Genomic DNA, 18289 nt, shown 5'->3' with positions numbered 1-18289 from the left:
TGCCAGCCAGGCGCCCCCATATTCATTATTTTTAAACTGCCACAACCTAGCAATTTCCAAAACTTGTTAGTCCATCAATAAAATAAAGCAAAAATATTCCAATAATAATTTCTTTCTCTAAGCATTTTTATAATGATTTTGTCAGTTGCCTTTCAGTCCAATTTCAAGTTTTATGTTTTGCATGTACTAAGCAACTATATTTTACCGGTTGTTTCCTGGGTATAAGTGCTTGCTTAAGTTGCCAGCTGACTTGACTCTTGCCAAGTGACCTTTAAACCAAGACATGTATGTAATTCCCTTATTAATTACAAATATTAACTTCATCCCTCTTAGTTCATGACCAAATGTGAAGCTTCCAGGCACAGTCTTGATGAGGAATACATTACACAGCTGAAAGAATTCAAATTCTAATTTATATAGCCTTGACAAACAACTAATGTATCATAAAGGGCAATGAGTTCACCAAAGTAATCTTTGTGGGAAGTGACCCACAGCAAAAGATTAACAGATATGAGTGGTATCAGCTTGCTAAAAGACAATGGAAGATGAAGAAAACCAAATATCCTACCTGTGGTTATCTCAGGTGGAAAATGGACAACATCATCAGGGAATGTTTGCAACCAGGACAAAATCCAAATGACTGAAAATCTGATGACTTCGTAATTATATCACTCAGGTCTTAGGGGAATAGTTAAGGGTAAGGGGATACGTGAGGATGGCACAAATGCATTAGGTCTGAATTTCAAGATCTGTTCGCTCTTCTACCTAACTTTTGAGACTCCAGAGACAAATAAATTCAGTAATAGTAATCAGAAAATTACTTAAAAATATATTTGCAAAAGGATCATTAACTTAAAGCAGATATGTATCAAGCATTTATATGCTATAAACGATTTTCTTAAACTTTTTATTTCAAAATAATCATAGAATTTAGAGCAAGTCGCAAAGATAGTACAGAGAGATCCCATGCACCCTTCACCCAGTTTCCTCGAAATTAACATCTTACATAACTATAGTAAAATATCAAAACCAGGAAGTTGATATTGATATGCATGTATAGTTCTAGAACCATTTTATCACATGTGCAGATTCTTGTAACTACCACTGCTATCAGAATTCTAAACTATTTATTTTTTTTATTTTTTTAAGATTTTATTTATTTATTTGACAGAGATAGAGACAGCCAGCGAGAGAGGGAACACAAGCAGGGGGAGTGGGAAAGGAAGAAGCAGGCTCATAGCGGAGGAGCCTGATGTGGGGCTCGATCCCATAATGCCGGGATCACGCCCTGAGCCGAAGGCAGATGCTTAACTGCTGTGCCACCCAGGCGCCCCAGAATTCAAAACTATTTAAAATGCTCTTATTTATTTTCTTGAATATAAAAATGCATTATGATTTCAGATAGAATGTTCCAGACTACTTGTTCTACATAACAACAAATGAGTATTGAAAGTTATTAATATTTAGGAGATTATCACCTAGTAAATCTATATATAAAGGCCAAAGTGAAATTCTAGCAATACAGACAACGTATGCTTTGGGTAAACTCACTTCCCCTGCATAAATCAGACAACCTCATTATCCAGCCATCAGCTCTCCCCAACATGAGAGTGAACAGGTTTTTAGCACAATTTACCAGTGACAACTTGCTGAGAATCATACTATTCCCAAACAGTTTCCTGGTGAAAGCACTAGACACACACACACACACACACACACACACTTTTTTCAGGCAAAACAGAGCACTTCACAAGTGCCATTAAAGCGCTAATGAGGTCACCATAACAAAAGAGCTTATTAATATATACACACAAAGAAACAATGAAGTAAACCAGCCAGGTTCTTCCAAGCCAAAGCTATTATAAGGTTTCTTGTCTTCCCTAACAAGTAAATGAATGCAAATCATTGCAAACTCCAATTCGGACTCAGTTCACGATAATAGAGAAATATATGATCACAAAAGAAAAAAATCTAAACCCCAGTCTTACCTTGGCCATCTGCGCCTGCACGCCATTTGCCTTGAGAGATGCTACTGCTTTTTGTGCAGCTGCAGGGCTGTCAAAATCTACAAAACCGTAACCTGTGAAAACACAAAAGCCCTTGTTAGTACCGCATCTCTCAAGGTGTGTTTGCGGCCACACTTGCATTCATAACTCTTGGAATAACCATGAAGGCTCTCAACCGATTGGCCTTACCATGTCAGGAAAGATACCACAATATCATTAAACATGGAATTGTAACTCTCTTATTTTCTGGCGATTGCTTTGGGGACTGGGACTGTAGTCAACGATCTGATTTGGGCTCATGTGATGAGGAAAGTAATACAGTATTTAACTAGGTTCCTCTTTCTTCAGTGAATTTGCTGCAGAATGAGGAGCACAAAATGCAGAAAAATATAGAAAAGTCTATGTCTAAACTTAATTTTCAAAACCTCAAAAAAGTTGATGTTAATAAAAGCCCTGATACAACTTAAAGTTATCACCAACAACCTCAGTAGGGCCTGGAACACAGGACAAATCTGATATATAAATGTATGTTGACTGTGTGAATGAATAAATGTTGTGAATGAGAGTTGTGGTCTAAACCTAGTTCTCGTTGATACCTAAGCCCATACCTAGGCTAATGGACCACAGGACCTTGTCTCACTCAATGGTCACATCTTAAATAAATTATTTTAACTCTCAAGTGATATGTGACAGAATAATTACATGGATAAAGATTCATAGCTTCTTTAAAAAAAAATAGACCCACATCACTTATTTGTTACTTGAGTATAATCTGAAGAAGGCGCAGGAGTTCCCTTTACTGTTCTCTGCCCGTGTGCCTGTGTGAGCGTGTATACAGAGTAAGCCTAGAGAAATAGCTAGAATCAACGAAGCAGAATTGGTGGAAAGGAGATTCTGCATGCCCATAAACCAGCTGATGTTAGTCCGGGGCTTAGCCTCACTGTAATGTCAGCTGCCAAGAATATTTCAAAATAAAAAAAAGCTCAAGAATGAGTCCGAGGGCAGCTTTGTGTGGCATGTCTAAAACGCCCATCATATATATCCTCTCCTCATCTGTCAGGCAGGGATCTACTCTGCACTCTCATACTTGTTCCTCAGAAGTTTGGAGGTGAGCTACCAAAGCAAACCTACTAGCCATGCCCTGTGACCCACCCCCCAAAACCAAGGAAGAGCGCAAGGGAATTCAATTACCGAGTTGTTTCTTTTAATTAACTTTTTAATTTTCTCCCTTCGAATCCCTTCTTCTTTTTCTCCCTCCCAGCATGTTATCCTAAAATGAACTTGTTACACAGCAGTGTACCATAAAATGCTCTTGAAAAGCAGGGCAGAGAAGCTGTGAGGTTTGCGTTTCTCCTCCAAGGGAAAGCTCCTCTGTAAGTCCCGCTAATTCTTCTCTTCCCACAAAATTCAAACTATGTGAGGAATAGGAGTATTACCACCCACTACGATGAGTCAGATAGGGGAAATAAGAGCAGAAAGAGAAAGGGGAAAAAGAACAAAATAGGTCAAGAAGTAGGGTCAGGGGGAAGAGTAGGTAAAAATAAAATGTAGGTATTATCTCCTTTGAACCATGTACTGTGCTGGGCGGTTGACATGTTGATCCCCGGGGAAATGATGACGTCAGGTCTTACTGGCCTCGTGCCCATTCAAGGATATGTGAAGAAACAGAGGCTCAAGCAAGGTGGCACAACTAACCCCTAAACTTCAAGCTGCTTAATTGGCGGGTCCAGGATTTGAAGCAAAGTCCTCGTAAGCCCTTTCCAAATGCACCACACAACGAACTACTCTATAACCCCACTTTCCAGACTCTTTTGAGTAGGTCCTGAAGCCCACCAGGGAGAGGATACAGTTCTCGAAAATTCCTTGATTTTGAAGTCAGGACATAGAAGAAAACAGTTCCACAAAAGGATGCAATGCAGTTCACTTAGTCAGGACATTTATGAATGGGGTGGTTGAATTCTCAGCCTAACTGGCTAAGTGAGGTTTGACAAGATGCCCCCTCCCCATGCTTTCGTCAATCATCCTCATCCATTCACATGCTCATTCTTTCATTCGGTAATGAAATTCTATTTCAGGCTCTTTGCCAGGCACATGGTAGATAGGAGTTAAAAAGAATAGTCCCGGGACGCCTCGTTCAGTTAAGCGTCTGCCTTCAGCTCAGGTCATGATCTCAGGGTCCTGGGATTGAGCCCCACATCGGGCTCCCTGCTCCCAGGGAAACTGCTTCTTCCTCTCCTCCCTGCTTGTGTTCTCTCTCATGCTATCTTTCCCTTTCTCTCAAATAAATAAAATCTTAAAAAAGAAAAGAATAGTCCCACTTCCCACCCTTATGCATTTTTAGAGTTGAGAGACAGACGTGAGACTAATAACCATACAAATGAATCTATAGTTAGATCCTTGAAAGAAAACAAAAGCGTATAATATAGAATCTAACAATGGAGTGTTCATTATTGAAAGTTAAGGAAGCAGTGGCATGAAATGATTTGCACTTCTTAAAATATCCCTCCAACTGGCTTCCGCTGAAGATTGAATGGTTGTGGAGAAGGTGGGCAGCAAGAGTGGAACCAGGAGAAGATTTAGGGCTGTTACAGCAGTCCGGACAAATGGTGGCTGGCGATAAAATGGAGGGGATGAAGTGGATGATTTGAATTATATTTTGGAGGCAGAATTAGCAAGACTTGATGATAGATTGACTGGCTTGGGAGTAAGGGATATACAGAAGATAAGGATTACTACTGATTTTTCAGCAGAAGCCACCGGTGGGTGGAGATGTGATTTACTGAAGTGGGGAGCCTGGAGGAGGATCCAACAGGGGAGAGGGAAAATTAAAATATCGGTTGAGTCAGAAATGCCTGTGAGACATCTAGGTAAAAATGTCAAGGAGCAGTTGGATATATTAGGCTGGTGCTCAGAGAAGAGGATGGGATTGGAAATATAAATTAGGAGGTCAACAGCATAAATAAGTGATTTACAGAGATGGAAATAGACAAAAATGCCTAGTGTAAGTAGAAACCAAGGGCCCAGGTTTGGAGCTTGAACGACTTTAGCATTTAGGTGTCAGGTAATAACAGGAGATTGCAAAGGAGGCTACAGGAGAATCAGAGAGGAAGAAGGGACCAAAAAGGGATGAGGATGTCTCAAATCCAAAGGAAGAAGGTATTCCAGGAAGGAGAGAGAAATCAACTGTCACAGGCCATGGACAGTGTGAGCAAGATGAGAGCTTGCAAATGTCCGATGTGCTTAGGGACGTGGGTGTCATCATCATGATTTGCTTCAGGCAAGTGGTGGGGATTGAAGCCTGCTTGACTAGCTGAAGAGAGAGAGAAAGAAAAGAAGGTCGAGAGAGTCCTCGCAGGCCTCCTTGCTGTTATCTTGCTGGGAAGGAGAATTAAGAGCCAGGTCAGCTAGAGGGGTGATAGGAGGTCAAATGAGTTGTTTTGGTTCGTTTTAAGAGAGGAGATACCATGGTTTTTAACCTTAGTTGTACACTAGAATCACCCTGGGAGCTTAAAAAAGAAATACCAATGTCCATTTCTCACCCCCAGGAAAGTAAATCAATATCTTTGGTAATGTGGCCCGGGTGTTTACATACACATACATACAAGTGTGTGTTTGTGTGTGTGTATGTGTACATGTGTGTTCCTCAGCTGATTTCAGTGGGAAGCCAGAGAACTATAGTGGATTCGTTCAAATTAGTCAACAAATGCTTAGTTGTTGCACCCACTATGGAATTATTCTTGGCAAATTCAAATAGTGGTAGGAATGATCAAGCAGAAAGCAAGAGGTCAAAACTTCAGGAGGGCAAGGGGACAATTTATAGAATAATATTCCTGAAAAGTGAAGGAGTGAGAGAATCTGGAGCACATATCCAGTACTGCCCTTCCTAAAAGAGGGATCCTTCCCTTCTCTCATCACAACTTGAAGGCAGGGAAAAAAAATCACTCTTGGTTAATGAGTGTTATTTATTCGTAGATACCTGGTTACGGGGACTGTACTTAATACATAGCCTGTGCTTAATAAATATTTGTCAAAATTAATTAAAAGAATGTTTAAAAGGTGCTAATACTTCATAAACTAGAATGGAAATTAACTGATTAAAACACCTGTTAATACATTTTGACTATAAAGAACAATATAAATGCCAAGGGGTCCCAGTCTGGCTTCGCCATGCTGCCCCCCAGCCAGGCGGCCCCAGATTCAGGACTGCCTCTCTTCCAACATGGCTTCCTCTCTGGCTCCCTCCCTTTCCTTCCACCCCCACACATTACACAGGATATGACAAACTCACAATGCTGATCTCCAGGGCCGAGCTTCAGTCCAAACAGAAGAAATCTCTGTGAGGGAATGAGACACCTGAGCTTTCTCTGAATGAGGGAGGGGATGGGTAAACTTTGAGAAGAGTGTATTTCTAGAGCCATCAGGGCAGCAAGGAGAGGGGTGCGTCTGTACGAAATATCTCTTCTACAGAAGACTCCACAGCCCCAGGGGTGCTCAGATCCTCTGACACAAAGTGATAAATAAAGAATAAGCCACCAGATATGAAATATTTCACCGAGCTATGTGTTTTCCATACGTACTCACTTTCACTAATTAAAATGCAAGTGCAGAGGTAAAAACGTCTCAGGCAACCCCAGAAAACACTCTGATTGTAGAAATGCACGTTGCCTTCCTGAGTCTTCTGTGATGGTACACGCTGCACGCCACCAGGAGAACAAAACGGAACGCAAACTGCTCCTGAAGAATAATGAAGCATTTACCACAAAATAAAGTGGCTTCAATTTGGTTTCAATTTGCTTTCCTTAATGACAAAGAACCAAGTCTGGGAACAGGAACCTCTGCCCCTACATCTGGAGAGGGGCAGGGCGGGGAGATGAGCTCAGCTCCGGCTAAGAATGCTTTATGGCAGCTGCCAAAATCCTCACTAAGACACTGGTGAATGGAAGCCGTCGCAAACCCCAGCCGGAGTGGCTGGACGCACACCAGTCTCCCTCCCTCGATTACATAATTAAGCTTGGCAGTAGGTTCAAATGAATTAAACCTGAATGTCACTGTTTTCTCCACACACCCCTGTCCTTGTTTTCCTTCCTTGTCAGGGGGGGAAAGCCACAGCAGTTCTGCAATTAGTGGGAAGCAGAGCAGTGAGAAAGAACCAACTCCACGTTAATTAGGTCATTCGCCAAATGCACTCATTCCATTGGCAGATATAATCAATGCTTTCCTGAAATGCCTGAAACTTGGTGTGTTAATTTAAAGGTTTGCTATTTTTATTGCGCTACAAGCCTGGTGACTTTATAGAAACACACACACACACACGCACATACACACACACTTAAAAATTGTAACTGAGTTCTACAAACAATGGATTGGCCCAGAGGGTTGCATTTGTAGGCAGCTTCTCTGCGACCTTTGCCACTGGACCACTGTGTGACAATCCATTTGCATTTTGTTAAGTCTCATTGCACTACTAGATATTTACCCCAAGATACAGATGTAGTGAAGAGAAGGGCCATATGCACCCCAATGCTCATAGCAGCATTGTCCACAATAGCCAAACTGTGGAAGGAACAAAGATGCCCTTCAACAGATGAATGGATAAAGAAGATGTGGTCCACAGATACAATGGAATATTACTCAGCCTCCAGAAAGGATGAATACCCACCATTTGCATCGACATGGATGGAACTGGAGAGGATTATGCTAAGTGAAATAAGTCAAGCAGAGAAAGACAATTATCATATGGTTTCACTTACATGTGGAACATAAGGAATAGCATGGAGGACATTAGGAGAAGGAAGGGAAAAATGAAGGGGGGGAATCAGAGGGAGAGAAGAACCATGAGAGACTATGGACTCTGGCAAACAAACTGAGGGCTTCAGAGGGGAGGGGGGTGGGGGATTGGGATAGGCCAGTGATGGCTATTAAGGAGGGCACATATTGCATGGTGCACTGGATGTTATATGCAAATAATGAATCATGGAACATTACATCAAAAACTAAGGATGTACTGTGTGGTGACTAACGTATCATAATTAAAAAAAAAAAGTCTCCTTGCCATCTTCAACAGCCTGCTTTGTACTTCTCTGTTGCTGCTTGCTTTTTAAATTTTCTATTTAAACTGCTTTCCCATTTACCAACATTGGGATTATAGTTTCTACGGGGGAGGGGCAGCGGAGAGACATTAAAATCAGAACTCCTGGTTCAGATTTGCGGTGGCATCTACTCAGCTGAGGGAGACTTGCTCTCAGAGTGAACTGCACACTAAATCTCACAACATTTGCATTGCTCTTCCTCTTCAGAACGGCTGTCATAAAAACCCACTTGAAACACAGATGGCTTGATGTAACACCCAACTTCTTTCAAAGACGATCCAGCTGTGAGTCAAATGCGATTTTTAAGCAGAATAGGAGAACACTTTGTCGGGGAATTACACGTTCAACTGAAGTTCCACTCAAATTGAACAGTTGAAGATGTTTAAGAATTGCCCTCCCATCGATTCCCCCCTTCTTCTGTTTAGCCTTAACGATATTCTGTGGCTGTCATCTGAGCTCACAGAGGAAAACTGGAGCTTCAGGGACGGAAGGTGACCTGGCAGAAGGGAGGAGTGGCTTGCAGGCTTCCTACAGGTCTAGTGGAATCCAGGCTGCCTCCTTGCCTCTGCATTTTGGCTAATTTCTATTGCAACCCGAAAATGTTGACTGATGGCCGAATGTCTTTTTCTTATTATTGCATTTCCTAATTTTCTGCATTATGTGGTCAAAGAAAGTGGTCGCAGGGTAGCCACTGATAATTCTTCACTACTTGTATATTTATAAAACCAAACTAACCAGAAACCCCAGTCATGACGTCAGTATCTTCTTTGCGATGATTAGTATAATGAAGCAAGGGTACTACATAGGAACCAGAATAGCCATATGGCCTAACTTAGATGTGTGAAAAATAAAGGCAAAAGACAAATCCTGCTAGAACGCAAAAGCCAGCAACAAGAATGATTATTTTGAGTGAAAGAAAATCTAAGTCATTAAAATCTGAAATCACCTATGCTTTGAAACATCTTCAGAAAGTAATCTGGAATTATTTTATTCAGGGAAAAAAAAAAAGACAAGCACGTGTACTTTCTCTGCAAAAAAGGCTGCAGCCCTCAGATGCTTAGCAAATAGAGGTAAATAACAAGGCTAACAACGTCCTATATACAGTAAACAGATTACTTCATTACTTCCCCCGATGTTTGAACTTAATGACCCAAACATTCTGATATTCTAGTGCAAGAAACACTAAAATGAGACGTCAGTTTTTGGAGTAGGATTTACCTGTCATGAGGAACGCTTTTAAATCATGATGTGAGTTTGCTCTTATTTCATGTATTGCACATCTACTATGTGCAAGAAAGATAGCTCGCTAGATGCTTCAGGGACAACTAAGACACTTTACTATAGTCCCTCCTGTCAGGCAGTTTAATGGCCTAGTAGGGTAGATAAGGAAATTTAAATACAATAGAGAGTCTTTTTTTTTTTTTTTTAGATTTTATTTATTCATTTGAGAGACACAGAGCGTGTGTGTTGGGGTGGGGGAAGAGAGGACAAGCAGCGAAGAGGGCAAGAGGGAGAAGCAGACTCCCTGCCAAGCAGGGAGACTGATGGATACTCAATCCCAGGACTCTGGGATCATGATCTGAGCCAAAGGCAGACTCTGAATCAACTGAGCCATCCAGGCGCCCAATAGAGAGTCTTCTAACACATAGGGCTTTACATTAGGTGAGCATATGCAAAATGCTATGTTTTCCTTTGGTAGAGTACACATGGTTTTGTGTGTACAGTTCAGCTCATCAGAGCTGAATGCCTGATTCAACATGCCCAAACCCTTCCGATGTGTGGCATTATGGCAAAAGCATCCACGTTCTAAATTTCTGTACGTATGTATTATTCTATCTCTCTGTTTGCCAGTTTTTGTGCACAACAGAAATGAATTTAGTTAAATACAAAGTATGTAGAGGAATCAGCACCACATAACAAGTGAAAGGAAAATGCTAGTATTCCAACATGGCAAGTATTTCTTCCAGGTGGGGGCAAAGTCAATACATTTTGCACAAATGACGAAAGGGAGCGCCAGGAAAAGAAATTAGGTCCCATATGGCATTTCCCGGCAGAACAGAACAATTACAAAGACAGGCAAATTTAGGGAGCAAAGTACTTAGTAGTATGCCACTTGAAAATGGGACACTATCTCATCCCATTTACTTTGCACAGGAAGTCTTATTAAACCAAACACAAATTCAAATCCCAAAACTCACTTCCCTACTTACCCTGTTCAATTGAATTTTAAACGAGAGAAATTGCTTCTTTATACTGAATAAAGTCAAAATTAAGATCAGGATCATCATTTATGGGCTTAGAGAGATCACTATGCTTTATTAAGATTAAAGAAACTCACTGATTTGCCAAGGTCTTCGACTAGACCAACCATTATTTTATTATAATATTGCAGAGATTAAGGGAGCAGTCTGCTTGGCTGTAAATGGGCAGATTAACCTCTGTGAATCATCCTGCAAAGCTTTCCTGTGCTAACAGGCAGTGTTCAAGGATACAAAGAAAATACATGTCTTGTGTGAACCTTTGGTCCTATGTGTCTCTGCCATCAACAACAGCGGGAGGTACAAACGTGGAATGCAGTGTGGCTGCAGGAGCCGGCCAGAGTACTGATAAAATAATTCCATTGAGTTTGTAGCTATGATGGAGGCAAGCTGTAACCTAATTATAGCTCTACAATCCCAGTGCACAGTAGGGTAAGCAAAACTAGCTATGATTTCATTCCTGAGTGCCCACCCTGCCCTCCCTCTCCTTGCTCTGATCTTAAAGACTTGCACAACGTAGACTATTCCTCCATCAGAAGAGCAGAGATGATGGTCTCAGTGTGTGAGAATCCATGGAAGGACAACCCCATGCCCCCAACCCCCAGCCCCCAGGTGCTTTAATGCACAGTCACACTCAATGGCTCCAGCTAACAGCCTAGGAAGCACGTGTGTAGTCTTTCACATCCTTCTAGAGCAGAGACATCCCCTGACCTGTGGCCATTCATCTTTAGAGGATGGATTTTGAAGCAGAACTAGGCAACCAGTCAGAGGGATGCATCGAGCAGCTCAGGGCAAAAAGGAAGGAAGAGGAGGTGAATCCTACATACAGGTCGACTCTTTTTAAGAAGGATGTATTAACTGTGAGTCTCTGTTTTTGCTACACTTTACATTCTAGATATTCCCTCCACTGTCTTGTCAGTTCATCTAAATTTCTGCACAAAGACCGGTATGCCTTTAAATTTTTAAATTTCCTGGGAAAGTCTCCATGCATGATTTCCTCCTTCTAAACCTTTGAGAAAACTCACTTTGAAACCCTCAGGAAGCTTCTGTTTAACGTGTTTTCTATTTTAAGCCCATATTTCACTGGATGCAGTCTTCAGTCATGTGTTTATAGGTCTTATTCCAAATATTTTAAATAAATATCTGAAAGTGCTGTCCCTGGCACTATGAAAAATGGTGTTTTTTACATCCTATTAGATCCCAAATTACTTCTTTTCATCCCACCTGATATAACAAATACGATGCTAGCTCTGTATTCAAATATTAAAAATAAAAAAAACCTTACATGTACATATAGGTAATTGAGAGTAACAGAATGCATGGGGTAAAAAAATATAATAAAAATAAAAAATAAAAATGAAGCCAAACAAAACAGTATTCACTGAAATAAATGTGAGTTCTTTTCTACCTAGACCTTAGTGCTGTGGTTCTCCTTCCCAAGAAACTCTCCTATGATTCCTTCTTTTTTTTTTTTTAAGATTTTTTATTTATTTATTCGACAGAGATAGAGACAGCCAGCGAGAGAGGGAACACAAGCAGGGGGAGTGGGAGAGGAAGAAGCAGGCTCATAGCAGAGGAGCCTGACATGGGGCTCGATCCCATAAAGCCAGGATCACGCCCTGAGCCGAAGGCAGACGCTTAACTGCTGTGCCACCCAGGCGCCCCTCTCCTATGATTCCTTCTGATGTTCTAACTTGAAAAAGCAACCAAAAGTAAATCTTGAGCTCTTACTGTTGTATGCATTAGCAGCACTTAGGGACTTACAGAGTGATAAAATTTATTCCTGCTATCAGGGGCACCTGCGTGACTCAGTCGGTTAAGTGTCTACCTTTGGCTTAGGGGATCAAGCCCTATGGCAGTCTCCCTGCTCAGCAGGGAGTCTGCTTCTCCCTCTCCCTCTGCCCCTCCTCCTGCTTGTGCTCTCTCATTCTCAAATAAATAAATAAAATCTTTAAAAAAATTATTCCTGCTATCAAAAAACATGAAATGAAAACATTGTAGTTAAGATTTTATAAATGGCTCCCCAACTGTCCATTTTCCCCCTAAAAGTAAATAGTAGTGTTGTTTTCTTTTAATTTTAAAAATTATACAATTTTATTGAGGAAATTTCAGTCAATACAGAGGGAAATTAAATAAACCGACCGTTCATTTATTTTTTTTCTTTATTTTTAACCCAAATGGTACCAGATTATGCAGTTTTATAATCTCCTTCTTTCTCTTAATAAAGCATGTGGCTACCTTTCCTGATCAATAAATATGGATCAATATAATCTTGTTAACCTATTATTTTCAACATCCAATTGCCTAGCTCTTTCTTAAAGATTTCTGAGCTCTACATTATGCCAGCCAACTGATTTGCAAAACTGATCTTATTCCAACATTTTGAAAGATTTTTTAAAATTAATAAAATAGGAATAAACATTATTCTTAAAGCCTCCTAGACTTTAGAGAGTGATTTTTTTCTGAGTTTTTTGTTTCTTTGAAAGATACTGCAAAGACCCTAATGCATGCAAACCAAAGACCTCAGAAGCCAGTTAAATCAAATTCAAATAATGCCCTCCTGAAATACAGGAGATGGGAGGCCCATTTTCCTTCCCATTGCAATTAGGTTGGACCCATCTCAAAGGAATTTTGGAAATATATTGGGACCTTGAGACACAATTTCAGATCTGTGATTCAGAAAGGATGTCAAGAATTTCAATAGTCATGTCATTATACTCATGATTGCACATTTATTTAGAAGTTGAAAGTGAGATTTTTTTTTTTTCTCAACAATGAAAGATATGTTTTCCCCAAGGAAATTTTACTATAGTATGGAAATTGGTATGCGAGCTGATGGTACCAGCTCTTCTTTATCCTTTTAATAGCTGCTGATCCATGTCTTGCAGCTCAGGTCTTCTCTATCCTGGCAGAACATGCTTGATGAGTCTTAGTTGCCTAAAGACAATGGGATTTCAATGACCCTAGGATATGCTGGTTAAGATGCCATTCAGAGACCTGTGACCTGGATGGTAAGGTACAATGCCCTACCTAAGGTCAGGACCTGGATCACTAGAGAAATGGCTCTGTAAGCAGAGATCAGAGCGGCCTCCTCAGAGAGGTTTTCTACTTTATTGCTTTCTGTGTGGTCTGTGGACCAGCAGCAATGCATCACTTAAGAGTTTGCAGAAATTCAGAATCTCTCACCCACTGTGGGGCACCTGGGTGGCTCAGTTGGTTGAGCAGCTGACTTTTGATTTTGGTTCAGGCCATGATCTCCGGGTGGTGAGATCATGGCCCGCATCAGGCTCCACGCTCAGCAGGGAGTTTGCTTGAGATTCTCTCTTTCCCTCTCCCTTTACCCCTCCCCTGCTCGTGCTCTCGCTCCTTCTTTCTCTCTTTCTTTCTCTCAAATAAACAAATAAATCTTAAAAAAAATCTTCTGCCCACTGTGGATCTATTCAGTCAGGCTCTATATTTTGACAAGATCTCCGGATGACTGTATGCACATTAAAGACTGAGACACTCTGGCCTGCAACAAGCCACTCATCAGCTCTGGACTATACCTACTATTCCTGTAAAATCGCAGGGAAAGTGGGGATCTTCAACATCATCTCATTCAATTCCTATCAGGTCTTCCAATCGCCAAATAGTCCCTGTGCCAAGAGCTCTTCAGGCTCCACTGGACAGTGCTGATGCTAAGAAATACACAGCCCCCAAGGTGGCTTACACTAGATAAGTGTACTTAACAGAAAACTGTTCCGTGTAGTTGAAGGACAAAGATGCTGGCATCATACAGTCTAGGTTCAAATCTTCGCTCTGCGTTTGATAGCAATGAGTCCAAAGACACAGAACACTAAACCAAAATTGAGAGTAAGAATAATATTACCTTAATTATATATTGGCTCTGGGCACTGAATGAATTAAAATGCCTTCAAAGCTCCTGGCCTGGTGCCTATGGGACCCTCTTTCTCCAACTCCCTCACCTTCTTAGACTGTGCTAGAATCTGGCGTCCTGATGGAATTCACTTGCCTAAACTGCATCTTAAGAGACAAGCCAGACAAGTGTATTCCTTCTCCCCATAATAAATCTCTATGTTTTTAAGGACAGCAATCTTCCCCTTGCTTCTGTTTGCAAAATTAATATTTGGAAATGCAAGATCGGAGCTATTTTTATAAAATAGCCAATTTCAGAACAAGAACATGCCCTCCTTCTCTCTCTCCTTTATGTTTGTCCTTCAGAGATACACCTAATTCTGTTTAGTTACAAAGTTCAAATTGGCCCTACATTAATATATCCCCTTAAAAAAGCAATGTTCATTTGAGGAAGCAGGTAACCAATGTGAAGAGTGATTATACAATAAATGTATTATGCAAATTCCAGTGAACGTTTTATGCACACTGGATAAAGAATCAAATTAAAGTCTCATAACCCTTGGAAAATTAGAGTTAGCAAGCACAGAGGTTGATTTGCCCTTGAACACAAAAACTGCTAAGAGCAGACATTCCCCCATCATTTCCACAAAACTGAACCATTTCTGAAGGTTTCAGATTAAAATAAGAAATCCCCTAGGAGTCATAAAAATCAGCTATTTTTACAGAAATAATTTGGAGTTGCAATTTTAAAGTGTTATGAGTTGGAAGGAATTGGTGAACTTCTGTGTCATATTTTGAAAAGCTAATATTCCAGGGAATCGGCCAGTTGAGAACACGAAAAATTGCATAGGGAGAGGGTATGCGGAAAGGGGGGAAAAGTCTTCTCAAGAGCTGCACTGGAGGGCTGATTTACAGAGCTTTCCCCCATAACAACCCGAGAGTGGCAGTTATGCAATAGACCACTATGCTCCTTCGATTTTCCTTCACTCGAGGTAATAATGGGACCTAATAGCCGCCTTCCTATTATACTGTCGTGTCCACTTCTTTGCGGTTTGCCAACACTGATTCTACCACTGGCCTCTCTACAGAGAAATAATGGACCATTAAAAAGGAAAATGCAGAGGGTCTGTACAGCATTTCCCTATTGGAGAACAGAGAAACCATCGCAAGCATTTCACTCAATCAATAAGCAAGTACAGGTGTGAAGAAGGTAGGTCGAAAACCCATTTTGCCTCCAATTTTTACACATGGAGCCAGGATGTGGGCTCCAGTGCCAAGAACGCTCTATTCATTCATCAACCCCTGGAAATTAATGTTGTTTCCTGTTCATCCTTTTTGGGAACCAGGCAGGATGTAAATATGAAAATAGTGCTATTGATTTAACAAGTGCTCAGTGAGGTCCTTTTATGAGTTCCGAGGTAGGTGCTTCTGGGCGGGGGGGGGGGGTTGGGAGGTGGAAAAAAAGACAAATGAGACTCAGATTCTCTCCTAAGGGAATATGCAAGCCCCAAGGAGAAACAGCCAGCTTAACACCGAGATGCTCATTAAAGGCTGTATGTGGTATGCTGGTCACAAGTACAAAAACCCATAGCATATAACACAATGGTGGAAGGAAAGCTTATGTCAGACTAGAGAAGAGACGATGGAGAAGGAAAATTTGAGCTTTTTTTTTTTTTCAATGTTCTTTTCTTTTTCATATTTTATAATTTTTTAATCTTTATTGAAATATAATTTACACATACTAAATGCCCATTTCGGTGTACTGTGTGATGAATTTTGCAAATACAGTCACTGTAGAACCACCATAACAATCAAGATATGGAATACTTTCATCCTCCCCTCCCCCAACCCCACCCAGAGCCTCTCATTACCCCTTTAGAGTCACCCCTCCCTGCAGCTTCAAGGCCCCAGCAACCACTGATCTGCTTCCTGATGAATTTTATGGATGAATCTGTCTTTTCTAGAATCTCACACAAATGGAATTATTTTTTTCTTCTTTCTCTGTTTTTGTTCTTTGCTTAGTATGATGATGAGGGGGAAATGGCACCCTCGTGTCAGCAATGATTTAGGGACAGGTAAGTGAAGTGTGAGCTCAAGAACTTAACAAGGACATCTAATAGAGACCAAAGAGGAGCACTTTACAAGGAACTGCGTGAAATAATACAGGACAGATAACATGACCTGACCATGCTTTACGTAGAACTTTGGAACAATTTTACATCAAAGCTCATGATATCCCCCTGCTCCCTCTCGGCACTTTGGCTTTACTACCTCAGGAGTTTGCACCTGCTGTTCCCTCTTACTGCAATAGCTATCATTTCCCAGACTGTACAGAAGCTGGATTCTTTCTCCCCTCTGTTAGTCTCTATCACTACATATTGTTAATGTCCTTCATTGTACCGGGCACGATCTGTAGGTTACTTCATTTGCTTGTAAGATGACTGTGTTTTATCCCAACAGACTGTCAGGGCCAAGATAATAGAGAACAGAATGGTTTTGCTTATAACAGGACAGTTCAGCAGGACTTATGATACTTTATGCCTCATATTAGCCACTGAAAGACTGAGTGAATGAATGAATGAATGAATGAGTATATCAAAACAAAAACCCGTGCTTTTGTCCATTCCTGTGAAAAACTTTAGGCATTAGAAGTCACACAACTCCTTTTGACAAACAATTCTTCACCTCTCTTCTAAAATGCCCTTTTATTATAAAATTACATAATTTAAGGAGCAACACAGACTTGTCAATTTGCAACACCAACCATAAAATTGCGACATTGGCCTCATCTATGTTTATGCACTTTTGGGGACAACAAGACAGAGTATTTAACTTCCAGAAAGACCAGAAAGATGCCGGATGTCAAGGTTACCATAGCTAAAAACTAGTAATTGTTATCTTAATAAAGCAGGATTCTCTTTTCCAGATATGTCAGATGTGTACCAAAAACAAGGATGGCAAGTGTTTGGGTGTTAACGCTTCGACTGTTTTTGAGGAACTGGAGTTTTATGCTACAGGGTTTTAAGGTGAGGTTAGCACAGCACGGTTTTCAGATCAATAAGTGACTTTGTGTCAAGGGCCTGCTGGTTGCTTGTCTAGTTTATTGTGACTTAACAAAAGGGCCCAGGAACAATATTGCTCAGCAGCAGAAAAAAAAAAAATAGGTGAGCTGATGGCTCATCCAGAAGGGACAGAAAAATACCAGGATCAACAATGTTCACAAAGAACTGCCCTCCAGAGAATGCCAGAACTCCGCAGTGCAACAGGGTAATTGTAAAAGTAGTGAAATCGCTGTTCTCAAGTCATACTTTTAGAAACTTGACCTTGGAAATTTTTTCAAACACACAAAGATTCACAAGCAGTGGCACAAGCCAATATTTTTTTTTTCTTTCTGACACAGTAATACCACACTAATAACTCATTTTCTATACACTCCTGAAAGCTCTCCTTTGACTTTACCCTAGGGTCCTTTAGCCATTTAACAAACACCGCATACAAGAAAATAAGTGTTTTGGAACATAATTTAAGTTTCCTTCTCCAAACTGCTGGTGAGGGGAGAATAAATTTCCCTCTTCTTCACATTATATTAGTTTCTTCTGCTGATGAACAGGAAATTGGAATTCCTTCTGGGGTTTAAATACATGTTTAAAAAAAAAAGAAAAAAAAAAGATTGACCCAAGAATTTGCTTTCTGTCCTCATGAAGAAGGAAAGGATGAAATAATAATAATAATAATAATAATGATAATGACTCAGGGAAAATCCTGCTATCCAAAGCATCCTCTTCTAGGAAGAGGATGAAAAGCAGCATAGTTTCAGTAACATCAGACATTTTGAGATTGATTTTTTAAAAATATATTCTTTTCTTGGAAATGATAAAGGTGACTTGTATTTAGACCCAGACTGATGGCATTGTCTTTCCAGAACTGACGTGCCTTAAGCTGACACATCATTACAACAGGATGATTTCCATCCTAAAAAATAAGGCGGGGCTGGAGAGTAGTATTCCAGCATTTTTCCCGGCAAGTTTCTGCAAGGTGCTTTAAGCATTCTGGTTTTAAGTAGACAAAGTGCTCTATTGTC

The 18289-nt window shown here is 40.6% G+C and overlaps 1 protein-coding gene across 11 annotated transcripts in view; it reads right to left on the bottom strand.

Annotated features, from left to right (window-relative positions):
* The window catches only part of RBMS3 (RNA binding motif single stranded interacting protein 3), a 692098-nt gene that overhangs the window by 405054 nt on the left and 268755 nt on the right, over positions 1–18289 (bottom strand). For all 11 annotated transcript variants that reach the window (XM_034662113.1, XM_034662109.1, XM_034662108.1 and 8 more), the window contains exon 4: positions 1989–2080. In XM_034662113.1, coding sequence (XP_034518004.1) covers positions 1989–2080 — 92 coding nt within the window. The remainder of the gene's footprint in view (positions 1–1988; positions 2081–18289) is intronic.

Source organism: Ailuropoda melanoleuca, chromosome 6 (assembly GCF_002007445.2).
Source record: "Ailuropoda melanoleuca isolate Jingjing chromosome 6, ASM200744v2, whole genome shotgun sequence".
NCBI lineage: Eukaryota > Metazoa > Chordata > Mammalia > Carnivora > Ursidae > Ailuropoda > Ailuropoda melanoleuca.
This window is presented reverse-complemented; position numbering and strand designations above follow the sequence as displayed.